The 13,195-nt window shown below is 36.6% G+C and overlaps 1 protein-coding gene across 1 annotated transcript; it reads right to left on the bottom strand.

Annotated features, from left to right (window-relative positions):
- Window positions 1-2,330: 2,330 nt before the first annotated feature.
- Window positions 2,331-3,463, bottom strand: LOC145773904 (uncharacterized). The gene has a single exon (XM_082585029.1). It carries the CDS (start codon window positions 3,461-3,463, stop codon window positions 2,381-2,383), a length of 1,083 nt encoding a protein of 360 aa, XP_082441155.1. The 3' UTR covers window positions 2,331-2,380.
- Window positions 3,464-13,195: the final 9,732 nt, after the last annotated feature.

Genomic DNA, 13,195 nt, shown 5'->3' with positions numbered 1-13,195 from the left:
GTTTGATGCATGTAAATATATTTCAACTTATTCAGTCATCGCAACGCTACTTCCGGGAGAGCACTAGGCGTGGTTTGCAGCGACAAGCCTACTCCCACCAGGCGCGGATCTAGGATTTTTTTTGGGGGGGGGGCCAGAAAATTTGAAAATGAATTAAAAAGAAAAAACAGATATGAACAATTAGTGGCGTAGGCAGAATTTTTGGAGGGTTTGACGGCCGGCAGGCGAAGCCCGACGGTGTGTTCGCCAAAAGCGACACTCAGCGATGGGGGGTCTGGGGAGCCTCCCCCAGAAAATTTTGAAAAATTACTTTGAATTTGGTGCATTCTGAGAGCATTTTCAACAAAAATATGGGTATAAATATTCCTGTAAAATGGTGCTGTCCGGTGGCATAGCAAAAGGATAAGATCATATTTTCTACGGCATTTTTTTGGTAATTAAGCTAAGTCTCTATGTTTTCTTGTTGCTAATTACTGGCTGAGATGTTTGAATGTTTGGTATTGGCAAAACTCGCTCTTTTAATGCAGTTTCGCTTAAAATTAGGCAAACTTTGTTTTAGAGACATAGAGACTGAAAGCATCATTCTCAATATCGTGACGTCACACGCGTTCCAAAAGGCGGTTGTACCCCCCCCCCCCCCCCCCCCCCCCCTTGCCTACGCCACTGTGAACAATGATACTACGACATATACGATATGCTATAAAATAGGCATTAAAACAGCCATGTTCATCAATAAATTTTGCTGGAATAAAAATTGCTAAACATGCAAAGTAAACTTGAAATCTGGTAACCCTGTATGCAGTGTCTATGACCAATTGAATATTTGTATGTTTGCAGACATATAGCCTACGGGAATTGATTGAAATTATGATGAAGACTAAAAACTATAAAACAATTCAGGTTTCAGATTGTTTCAACTGACGTCATTTGGCTCAGCGTTGGTTTCAGCTGAGCCAGCTCCAACAAATGTTGCGATTAAAATGTATAATCGATGGATAATTTCAACCTTAATAATAACAAAAAATAATTCCCCCCCCGGGATAAGTTAAGTCCGCTGTGGGACTAATATCAGCTATTTAGAAGCATATCATACTATTCAACAATTTCTCACAAAATTTCGAGGAGGGGGGTCCGGGCCCCTTGGGCCCCCCCCCATATATCCGCGCCTGACTCCCACCTAGGGATTATGGTAGTCAATGACACCCACAGTGTGTTCGTTGTGTCCAGCTTACTTCGTAATGTCTTTTTTGCTGTCACCACGTAAAAACCAGCCTCGCATAGACAGGATGTTGGAAATAGTAACAACAGTTTTGTAGCCTACTGTTATTGCGAGGTTAGGGTATCCTGGCTTGATTTTTACCCACAACATTGGTAAGATCGTTATCTCAAATTTACTTTTAAAAGGTTCCCATCATTTGTAATTTCCAGCAGCTGATCCTGTTTGTTGTACAGACATGGCCGATTGGGTCATTTGCGCTTGGGAAGTAACTCTAGAATTCTTGTGAAAGCGAAGATAAGTGATTATATAGGTAGGCCTACGTAAAATTAAGAAGTCAAATTTACTCTTTTGTGATGAATTTGTGGTTATAACAATGTGAGGTAACGTATACACATGAAATATTTTGGCAGCATACTGCATGATGAAAAAACAGCGATTTTAAATGCAACAAGTCAAAACCTGCAAGCTGGTACACAAACATCATTGCATTGGCTACAATGGAGGACTTTGCAAATTGAGGCCTCCTCGATCTTTAAAAGCAGACATTTTAAGGATACTGAGTTTAAATAAACCCACATACTTGAGACAATTATCACTGAGACAATAGTTTTATCTATCGTTTGGATGTTTTTAACAACTAAGCCATAAAACTAAAAAATGTTCAATTTTTTAGGGCCACTTTGCTTTGAATTAACAATAGAAAAATAGAAATTTTTATATTTCAGGACAAGGATTGAGGTCCGATATAGGATCAAAGATTTTTCTGTTAATTATAACCAATGTGATGCTAAACTAGTGATGATGGAGGGAAGAAAGTTCGAAAAAATAAAACAATAAAACATTTAAAAGTGAAATGCAGTAGTAATAAATTGAATTGACTTGTATTTACAATTATTAGAAGAATTTATTTAGTGAAATAGTTATTAACCCCATTAGAATAATAATATCTAACTTATGGATTTAAGGCAGTCACTGCTTTTGGAAGCGTGCCCCTGGGAGAGACAGTGAATAACATTTTTATCAAATTCTCGTAGAGAAAAATCAATTAACCAACCAATGGTTAGTTACTTTAAGACGGTTGATCAAAGACTATAACGACGGGCGGATTTTAAATGCGGTAAATAATAAGCATAAAATTCATTCATACTCCATTTCACTAGGCTAAAATCCAAGATCTACTTCCTCTATATCCAGTGTGTTTTCTGTTATGTAGTTCAACAAATCTGCATTTTGCATAGATTCTACGACAATACCTGTATTCTCTGTTGCAGGGAGCAACGGACTGGACTTGCAAATTTGAGATGACTTGGGTTTCAAATCAATCGTTTTTATTTTAGAGGCTACATCACTTACGTCTTGTTCAACATCCAACAAATCATCTTCATCTAGATCTTCACTGCTTTTGCTCACCATTGCAGGAAGGGGTATTTCTTCTTCGTTTAATACAATAAGTTTATCATCATTTAAAGAAACATTACCAGTCAAATCTTCTGTCTCAAACAACCCCACTTTCCTTCTGATATCAGGATCCGTTGATACGCCCAAATATTGGCTCCCTGTTTCGCTGGTATTTTCATGTCTAGGACTTGACACCGTGATCTCAGTTTCATCTTTGAACAATTCCCCATGCTGATCCCCATCCGTGTAGTCTAATTCGTCAAATAAATCAAATGTATCGACTTTCTTTTGCTTTATCGTTTTTTCCGTTTTGGCGTTTTTAGGAGTTTTATCGGTCATCTCATCAGTTTTTGTCAACATCTTCTCTCCAAGACCAATAAACTCACGTAAAAGTTTGGATGAAGATATTTTAGTCGTGCTAGCACACCATCTCATAAACTCATCAAGGCATATTTGTTTATCTCTGCTTTCTTTCCATAATATTTTTTGTGAACTAATAAGTTTATTTTCTAACGTTTTGTTTTTGTAAAGACTAGGAACAAAGGTTCCGCAATATTTTTTGTCCAAATCATTTCGAAATTTAACAAAATCAGAATACTGTGAATCAAAAGAAAAATGAACAGCTTCTTCTTCACATGTTCTGTATTTTTCTTCATCTTGAAGTAAAATTTCTGGACTAAGTTTTACAACAACAATAACATGATACATCACTTTTGGTGCTTTGAAATATTCTGCTTTTCCATGATTTTGAGAAATGGTAAAGTCGGGAACAGTAATATCTATTCCCGTTTCTTTATTCACAATTTTTCTTGTCGTCTTTACAGCTGTTGCAATCCTATTCGTCATACTGATTTTTTTAAACAGTGGTAAATAATATAATTGATTTTAGGCTATAGCCTATCAGCAAGAAAACGCGCAGTAGGTACAGTTGTGCGGTAACTCATGTGCTATGTCGCGCTATAGGCTACTGCTACAATAACAGGTCTAAAGGTAAAGTACAAACAAAATGATTAATGATTGATTTATCGATTCTGTAACACACAGTCTCATCTCAAACTGCCTCAATATATAGGCTAGCATTAATTTCCGCTTTGTCTTGTCGTTTTTTTCATGCTTTTAAAATATATAGCCTATACATGTAAAATAAACAAGTCAAAGCATTAAATGTTTTAAAAACTTTTCGCTTACGCATTCGTCTTATGCTGCAATGATTGAACTGATTTGATTGCAATGCATTTCCGGTGCAATTCTACACAGTAAAACGGTCTGCAATTGCTACGTAGCTCAATCGTTGGAGCCAACAATGGGAGATGTCGGTTTGTTTAAATAACTGAGCTATTTAAATTTTCTGTATTTAAACGTAAAGAAAACTAGCCTGTTTTTTAGTTATTCGTTTATTGCAAATTTCATTTCAGCAAAGTAGTTTAAAGATCCCACACTGGTTGTTTGAAAGTCCCCACCCCAATGGAACCTTTAAACCAGTTTTCTAATAATATTAAAATCGCTGCAAATTCATTAAAAATATAAGCTAAGTAGAAAAAAATATTCAAGGTAATGCTTCTCATTGTTACGTAAATTGTTGTACGGTATGAATTTTTTTTTAGATATTGTTTGAGAAATAAACTTTTGAGCCATGAAAACCTTATTCAATAATCTGTATTTTATCCTGCATTTTGAGTAAACCCGTTTGAAAAAACAAACAAAATAAAACTATTTTGTTTAATTACGAGTTTTTGATACGAAAGATTGCCGCAAAAATGAAAGCTGATAACTAAATTTGACTTTGCTTGAAGCACCTGATTAAACAATAAGTTAAAATGTGATGTAGTTTTGTATATGAAAAAAAAACAACAAGATTTGCAAATAGCCCAAACAGCGAAATTGCATTCGGGGTTTTACTTTAACCTATTTCAGTAGGTAGTGAACTTTGCAACTGAATAAAATCCCGGATTTTGGTAGCCTTCCACAAACGCAAGTTGTTTCTCAACATGGAGGCCACTTGTGCCGCTGAGAATCCAACATCGAGAGCCCTCACTGTCACTGGCGTGTAGTAAAGTTGTTGTTGGGCGATAAAAAAAAATTAAAAGCAAGGTCGGTAATGAGAAAAGGAACTCCGAACTGGTTTCAAGCTCTTTGTGAAAACTTTGTTAGGCCTACTCGTCTGCCAACAGTGCATTTACCAAACAATAGCTTATCAACCAACTTTTAAATAATTATCGAGGATCTGCAACTTTATGGCTTAGCTTTTCCAGTTGGATAAGCCTAAGACTCGTTCAAAATTTGGAGTGTGCGTTCGACCAGGGCCGTGTGAGCACCATTCCCCCTCCCCGAAATACACTAGTGGGCTCCCATGTATAATGATTGCTCTTAAAAATATTACCAGAAAGCGTTTAGGGCGGCAAACTCTTTCAATGCGGGGAAAAAAATTACATTTATGATTTTAGTTAGGCTAATATAGGCTATACCAGTGTTTCTCAACCTTTTTTGGCCCAACGCCCCCTTTATAAACTGGCGAAATTTTACCGCCCCCTAACAAAAACGATAAATTACGAAAAGCAAATATATATTTGCGAGCATGAAAACAGTATCTTGGTAGTAGTGGTTATGTCATAATGAAACTCACCAGATTTTGTGATATACTGAAAAATTACTGAATTTAAATTTTAAATAGATAGCGTTTGTAAACAAAACGATTGGTCAATCAAATACGACGATGGTGTAAGAGAAATTGTTTTGCTATTGTGCGAGCATGTAGAGTAGCCTAGATTATCCAGACAATGATGTAACGAAATCGTTACGCTAGTCGGTAAAATGGGTTAAACCAGAATGCCTTCTAATAATCAAAACGCCCCCTCAAACCGAGGTAATCATACCGCCCCCCTGCAAAATCAAAACGCCCCCCGGGGGGCGGTACCGCCCCCGTTGAGAACCACTGGGCTATACCGACAATGCAGAAGGCATGTAGAAGAAGGTTGGGAAAGGACCAGGGTTACAACAAAGTAAAATTTATAACATAAATGAACAAGGCAATGCAAAACTTAATGTCCAAATAGATAAAGCGAAAAGGGGGTGTGAGGAGCTTGCTCACCAGAAAATTTTGACAAATATAATCTTGTTTTGGTCACTTTTTAGGCATTTTTAGAAACAATATTTTTGTTTTATCAAGATGCACACTTTGTAGCCTATGTAACCAAACTCGTCAAATTAAAATTGGATTGAGGTAGAAGTTTTGTTTAAAATTTAAGTTAGCTTAGGCCTACCATTTCAATTTTTTTTTTTATTCATACCACAGAAGGATTTTAATAATTTATTTCGTGAAAGTTTATATAGCCTAGTGTGTTGTAGCCTTTCAGCAGGCAGGCTAGACCTTCGACAATTTTACTTGAGGTGTCCCCATCTTTACGGATAAAATTTTCACTTTATAACCTATCTCGATTCACATTAAAATTTATCAATTTAATTATTATTAATTAATTAGGCTAGTTTAGTGAGCTGTGTTTACTTCGAAATATTGCATCATTCTGTTACTTTTTTTTGGCACGAAATACTTTACAAACCAAAAAACGCAAAAAACTTTACAAGCCGAAAAACGCTTGATTGATTGATTGATTGATTTTATTTCGTTGTAGGTAAATATAATACAATAAATACAGCAATAAAAAAGGAATTTCCAGCAACGGGAATCTGCGAAGAGACCATGGGTCTTCGAGTCAAGCAGATACCCCAGATTCTAATAGAAGTTCTAAAATTGCGATAAGAATAATTCAATAACGAAAATTGAGACAAGGTGTTAGAAGATGGTCACAGAGAAATATATTTAGTAGTCTATCGGTAGCATAAAGGTAATACAAATTTAATCGTGCTAATATTTGGCGATGAGTGAATATTTGTGTTGTTTTTTAAAAGAATAAAATGACAATTTACGCAAGCTCGTTGGTAAGGAGTTCCAGACTTTCACTCCGGCATATTTAATGCTGCGCTGGAGTCGGGATGAGGCGTAACGTGGGACAAAATAACAATCATTGGAAGAGTGTCTAGTAAGACGTGCATTATACATGAGTTTGGTTTTTTCAAAGTAGTGTGCGAAAGGCAGAGGCAATACATATACATACATCCGTATCAAATTTAAACATGAATTTAGCAGTTTCGTGTTCGTACAAATCTTTAAGCTTGAGTATGTTAAGTTTCTTATAGAAAGGTGTGACATGATCAGACCACCGGCCACCTGCTACTATTCTGACAGCCTTATTTTGCAAGGTGCTAAGCTTGTTCATTTGTGTCTTGCAGCATGAACCCCAAATCGTTATCCCATATACGATATGAGAATGTAGGCCTACCAGTGCGTAGTATAATTGTAATAATGTTTTGTTTGGAAGAATGTATTTGAGTTTCGACAATATCCCTACAGATACAGAAAGTTTCTTGTGGAGCATATTAATATGAGGTTCAAAATTTAGACCATTGTCAAAAATAATGCCAAGGTATTTGGCAAACTTAACTTGTTCGATCTGAGCGCAATTATAAAGTACATTGATATCTTCTGGGTAGCTGCATTTTTTAGGAGGGATCACAATGACATTTGATTTGGAAGGATTGATAACTAATTTATTGGCATTAATCCAGTTCTTGATGTTAAGTAATTCAGACGATATTTCCTTTTCTAAGTAGGTTGGATTAGGAGCGTTAATTACCAGGCAGGTATCGTCTGCGAAAAGTCTTGGAACAGAAGACGTGCAGTTTGGTAAGTCGTTTACGTACAATAAAAACAGTAATGGACCCAGCGTTGAACCCTGAGGTACACCGTGTGTTATGCATCTCTGTTCAGATTCCTGTTCATTAATCGCGACATACTGCATTCTGTCTTTTAGGTAGGAGGAGAATAATTCGTTTGCTGTACCTCGGATTCCATAGTGGTTGAGTTTGTATAGTAGAATGGGATGGTATACCATGTCAAAGGCTTTTTTGAGATCCAAGAAAACCAAACCTGTGTACAGGTTGCTTTTATGTGTTCATAGGTGGCACTAATAATATCAATAGCGGCATATGAAGTAGAGGAGCCAGACCGAAATCCAAATTGCGTAGGAGCAAGGACAGAATGTTGTCTAGAAAGGAAGAGACCCTTTTATATATGAGCTTTTCCAAATTTTTTCGAAAGACGATAAAAGGGAGATAGGTCTATAATTATTTACCTCAAGTTTGTCTCCAGATTTGAAGACGGGTACAACTTTGGCAAGTTCAAATGTATCTGGGAAAATACCGAACTGAAAGGAATAGTTAATAAGATTTGAGAAGGGCAGGGCAATAATCACGGAGGCGATCTGTATGAAATATGCTGAAATGTCATCGTAGCCAGTTGCTTTGTTGGGTTTTAGAGCTCGGATTTCTTTGAATACCTCATCGCCAGTCGTTGGTTCAAGAAAAATAGAAGAAGGAACGTGGTTTGTAAGGTAGGATGTGAAGTTGTTATCGTTGGCAAGCGGAACGCTGTCAGAGATCTCTTTTCCAACGTTGCAGAAGAATTTATTGAATTGGTTCGCCATTTCGATGGGTTTGTTTGATGACACTCCATCAATATTAGTGGAATTGATTGTTTGCTTTGATTTTTGTTTATTTGGCAGCAGTGAGTTAATGACTTCCCAAACTTTACGTGGAGAAGATTTGTTCAGTTCAATTTCCGATTGTATATAATTTTGCTTGGAAATGTATTTCAATTTGGTGAGCTTATTTGCGTATTTTTTGTACTCTAGCCTGTCTGTTTGATTCCCTTTCAGGTAGTGCGATTGGTACATTTTTTGCTTATTTTTAATTGAAGTAAACAACCCACTGGTAATCCACGGCTTCCTTTTTAACTTGCACATTTTCCTTGACATTTTTTTCAGTGGAGCGTATTTGTCAATTGCGTTTTTTTAAATCTGTAATAGTTTGCTATATTTATAATCCAGTTCCTGAGGTTGTAATGATTTATTACCCAACAGAAACGTGCCTAGTTGGGAGTTCAAGTCCTCAATGAAGGAAGCCGAATCAAGGTTATGCTTGTCTCTGTAGAAACGAGGTTTGTGTTGATGCGAGTTGTCAACATGGGAAATTATACAAAAAGTAGGGTAATGATCAGAGATGTCAAGACTTAATTATTCCAGGTAATACGGAATGAGAAACATCGTTCGATAAAATGTGATCAATTAGTGTTGACGATTTATCAGTAACTCTTGTTGGCTGAGTAATTATAGGGCAAGTACCATTGCTGTTTAGCATATTTAGATAATTTGTGACCGGTGAAGGGAGAACGTCATTTAAAATATTGATATTGAAATCACCTAAGATATAGTAGGTTTGATTCATTTTGTTTAAGTTACTTAGCACACTGTCCAGAGCATCAACAAAACGTTGGATATTGGTGTTTGGGTGACGGTATACTACGCCAATTTTCATGTTAGCGCTTGTTGTGGTGTTACTTATATTAACAAATAAGCTTTCACAGTCAACACAAGGCACTTCAAAAGGTTTCAAGGGAGTGATATTATATTTGTCTAATGCGTAAATCAAAACTCCACCTGCAGAAGTAATGGAGTTAACGTATTTATACTCGTACCCAGGTAGAGTAATATTTGACAGAGGAGTGACTTTAATACGAGTTTCAGTTATGCAAATAACATCAGGAAGTTTGTCGAAGTTAGCAAGAAAATCGTACAAAGAGTCAAAATTTTTTTGTAATGACCTGATATTTACATGAATAACAAATAATGATGCACTACGAATTGTCTCAAAAGTAGGAGAGTTGATGTTGTGGTATTCGCAGTTATTGAAGTTGCGAGTTAGTGACCGATTAAGAGAATCGCATAGGTAGAACGCATTTTCTGCGTCTGAATCAAGAGCAGCAGCCTGACTCGAGGACACATGGGTCTCTGAAATGTCATTATTGGTACAGTTAATTACGAGATATGTGGATCAGCACAGTTTGACGCGGTAATCAGCACGCAGGGTTTATTCAAGATATGAAGAGCACGCAAAAGAATAGCATCACGTGGCATCGCGGAAGGCCAAATGTGATGTAGCCAGACATCAATTCAGCACTAAAAAAACATTGAATCATCACTAATAATCCACGCAGATGCATGAGTGAAAGACATTAGACAAATAACAAGCAAACAAATGATAAGGTTTTGTAAAAAATCAAATGTTACTATTAACAAAAATCAACACAGAGAGAGCAGAAGTTAATCACAGTTCGCAGGCAAGTATGCATAGGCTATTCATGCCAGGGTAATGGAACATAAAGAAGTATAGTACACATTCGTGTCTACAAAATTAGGCCGTTGAATGAAATGTCCGGAGTATTCAAAGGAAACTATTTTACAAACATAATGTCAATGATTTCCATTGCTTCTACACTTAAAGCAAAACAGAATCAACCAGTGCCCACAAACACCGAAAGAAAACTAGTGCCCGGAGCACCGAAGGAATCCAACAATGCCTACGGCACCGAAGGAAACAATCAGTGCTTGCAAGCGCCGGAAGGGTTCTCAAAGCCAAGGCGAAACACACTTGCTTAGTTTCACAAACTGATTTTGCTATGGGATGCAATTGAGTGAATGTTGCATATCTTATTCATTATACACATATCTTAGGTACACTAAACATCAACAAGCTTACCGTTAATATAAAGATTTATATCACCGGGCGAGGTAACCCACTTGAAGCTTTCATTATTTTCTTTAGCTTCCTTTAATCGTGGGAGCAATTTCTTTTTTTTTTAAGTATATTTGTTTCGGAAGATGGTCAGTGAAGAAAATTTTACGGTTATGTCGTTGATTATAACTCTTGAGAACTTTTAGTGACTTAAAGATTTTATCTTTTACCAACACACTAGAAATTTTGAATATGATTGGTCGTTGGTTAGACTTACTTGAAGTTTGTTTAGAGCCCAGTCTGTGGCAGTCCAGCAGTTCAACATTATTACAATCAAGGGTGTTTTCTAAAAGTTGTTTGACGATTTCTTTTGTTTGGTGTTTCTTTTCGTCTTTATCTCCTTCGATTCCGTGGATTAAGATGTTCAGCCGTTTTTCGTAGTGCTTCTTAGCTAAAGTTTCTTTTCGACTTTTTTCTTTAAATTGATTGAGTTCGAGATCTAGAGCTTGATTTGAGTTTTCTAATGCTTTAATTTGTGAATCTTGGCCGGAAATTCTAACTTCTAGGGCAGTAGTAGTTCTGTTCAGTTTCTCTATGGACTCCATTTGAATCCTAACCTGCTCCGAAAGTCTACTTTCGATTACTTCAAGTTTTTTGGTGAACTTGTTCTCAAAATTCTCGAGCATTTTAACAATACTTTCAAATGAGCCTTGCTATGTGTTAGATTTCCTGCTTTTTTGCGACATGGCACAATGCTTGTAGCTTTCTAATTGTTTTCCCTGTCGTGCTGTTAGAGAAGCTAGCAAACCATGCGGTTGCTTGATCAGAGAAGAAAAAATACCTCCGCTTGCTAGAACGACTGAATCAGAATGAACGAACTAATTATGAGTGGGCCCTTAGTTAGAGGTAGAACACCCAGTCGGGGGTTTATAAAGCATTAAACACGGCTTTGCATGAGTTAGGCTAATTATTTATTGATTTATCAAGCTTCTGTAATATTTCTTTATTTTTTAAATAGTCCAAAAACATTAGACCAAAGGTATCAAGAAAATGAAGTATCTTCTGACAGGTGTCAAACCCACAACAATGCTTGATATGAACGACTCGGTGACATGTCTTGTAATGCAAAGAAATTTATTCTCACACGAGTCAGTTCAATCATATAGGCTATTGCTAAAAATCGATTTCGATCATGATTGCGCGGTACGGTACATTTAAGTGTTTAGGCTACTGTTAACTTGTAAATTTAGAAATGGCTGTCTTATAATTTCTAATTAAAACACTCTCACCCAAACTCTAATCTTAGAAACGTGTATTATCCTCTTTTGCAAGTATAAGAACATTAATCATACGGGTTGCGTTTTGCGCGAGTTTCTGATATCAGATGTAGCCTACTTCAATGAAGCAAGAAAGCAAGAAATAGGGGAGACCGGGGCTAAAAGTAACAGGGGTAAGTTGTAACACTATCATTTTCTCCCCAACTAAACAGAAAAATGTATTTTTCTATTGCGCCCTCTATCAAGTGTATTGTAGCTAAGTTACAGATAAACCCTCGTTTCAATATCTCTCCGTACAGTTGAGTTATAACGAAAAGCATTTTTTGCCTACTGAAAGTAAAATTTTAGAAAAATAAACTTGTAGTTACTACGACAAGAAAAAGTAAGCTAAAGGGCTGGTCTTTTTTTTTTGATATAACCATTTACTTAGGTATTTAAAAAATTAAAGGTGACCAAAAATATGTGGCATTTTATTGGTGAAATATCGAACAGTTCATGGCTAACTGCTATTGGGGCAAGATGTAACAAGAGCTGTGTTATGTTCTTTGGCAGTAAATGAGCTAGATTACTTGGTAACTGTTACAATTATGCGTAATTATAAAAGAAAAAGTGAACGTGGGAAGATTCCACCTGCTGTATTAAAACGTGCTGCTGAGGAAGCCATCACTGGAAATGAGTCTATTCGAAAAATTGCCAAAGATTACAACATATGCCATGTGACTTTGTACAGACTGGTTAAGAAAGTTAAAGGTAAACTTAACTAGCCTACCTAAGATAGCTTACTGATTGTAAGAAAAAACATTGAACACCTGTAGGCCTATGTCTTTCGAGCGTATTCGAACAGTAGACCGGGAGAAAATTGGGTCAGGTGTGAAAAGTGCCATGGTTGGTCGCATTCTCAATGTACCGAGGGATTGCCAAAGTATTATTGTCACCTTTGTGAGGAGTAAAGGAAAAATGTGAATTTTTGAAATGCCTGTTATATTGTGTGCAGTTTTGCTTCAGTGTGTACCTTCTGGTGAAAATTTTCTGACCTTGAGGAGTGAATAAACCTTTCTTGAAGAAAAGTGAATGTTTAGTAAAGTGTTTGCTATTTATTCGCAGGAAAAATATTCTGTTACAACTTGCCTCTGCCTGTATTACAACTTGCCCCAGATCCGGGGCAAGTTGTAACGCCCGATTAAAGTTTTTCTAGGCCAATTTTCTCAAAATCCTTCATATATATCACAGGGCTTTAGGTGGAATAATATGCGTAAATAGTCTACCTATACAACTAATCTCCAAAAAATTCGCTCAGACTTGTTTTTACAGACACATAATAAATAATTCAAAAAATGTTACAACTAGCCCCGGTCTCCCCTATTACTGATTGACTGAGTCTTGAAGCACGAGTATGATAGTGCGGAAAGGATGTGAACGTAACAATGTGGAAAAATGTGCATTGTAATGCTCTCGGGCGCTACCTACACAATACAATTAACTTGAACAGGTGTGCACCCCTGCACTATAGAGACAATAAACTATTAGACAAAGAAAGCAAACAATAAATGCCAATTTCTCGGAATATAAATTCGCCATAAATTACGTAGCCTAGCCTACAGTAGGCGATTAAGTTCAAATGTTCAATTGATAAGTTCAATTTATCCGCACGGATAGCTCAATTGGTTAGCGCGTC

The sequence above is a fragment of the Aplidium turbinatum genome, chromosome 7 (genome assembly GCF_918807975.1).
Source record: "Aplidium turbinatum chromosome 7, kaAplTurb1.1, whole genome shotgun sequence".
Classification (NCBI taxonomy): domain Eukaryota; kingdom Metazoa; phylum Chordata; class Ascidiacea; order Aplousobranchia; family Polyclinidae; genus Aplidium; species Aplidium turbinatum.
The sequence above is the reverse complement of the archived record's forward strand: the minus strand, read 5'-3'. Positions and strand labels throughout refer to the sequence as shown.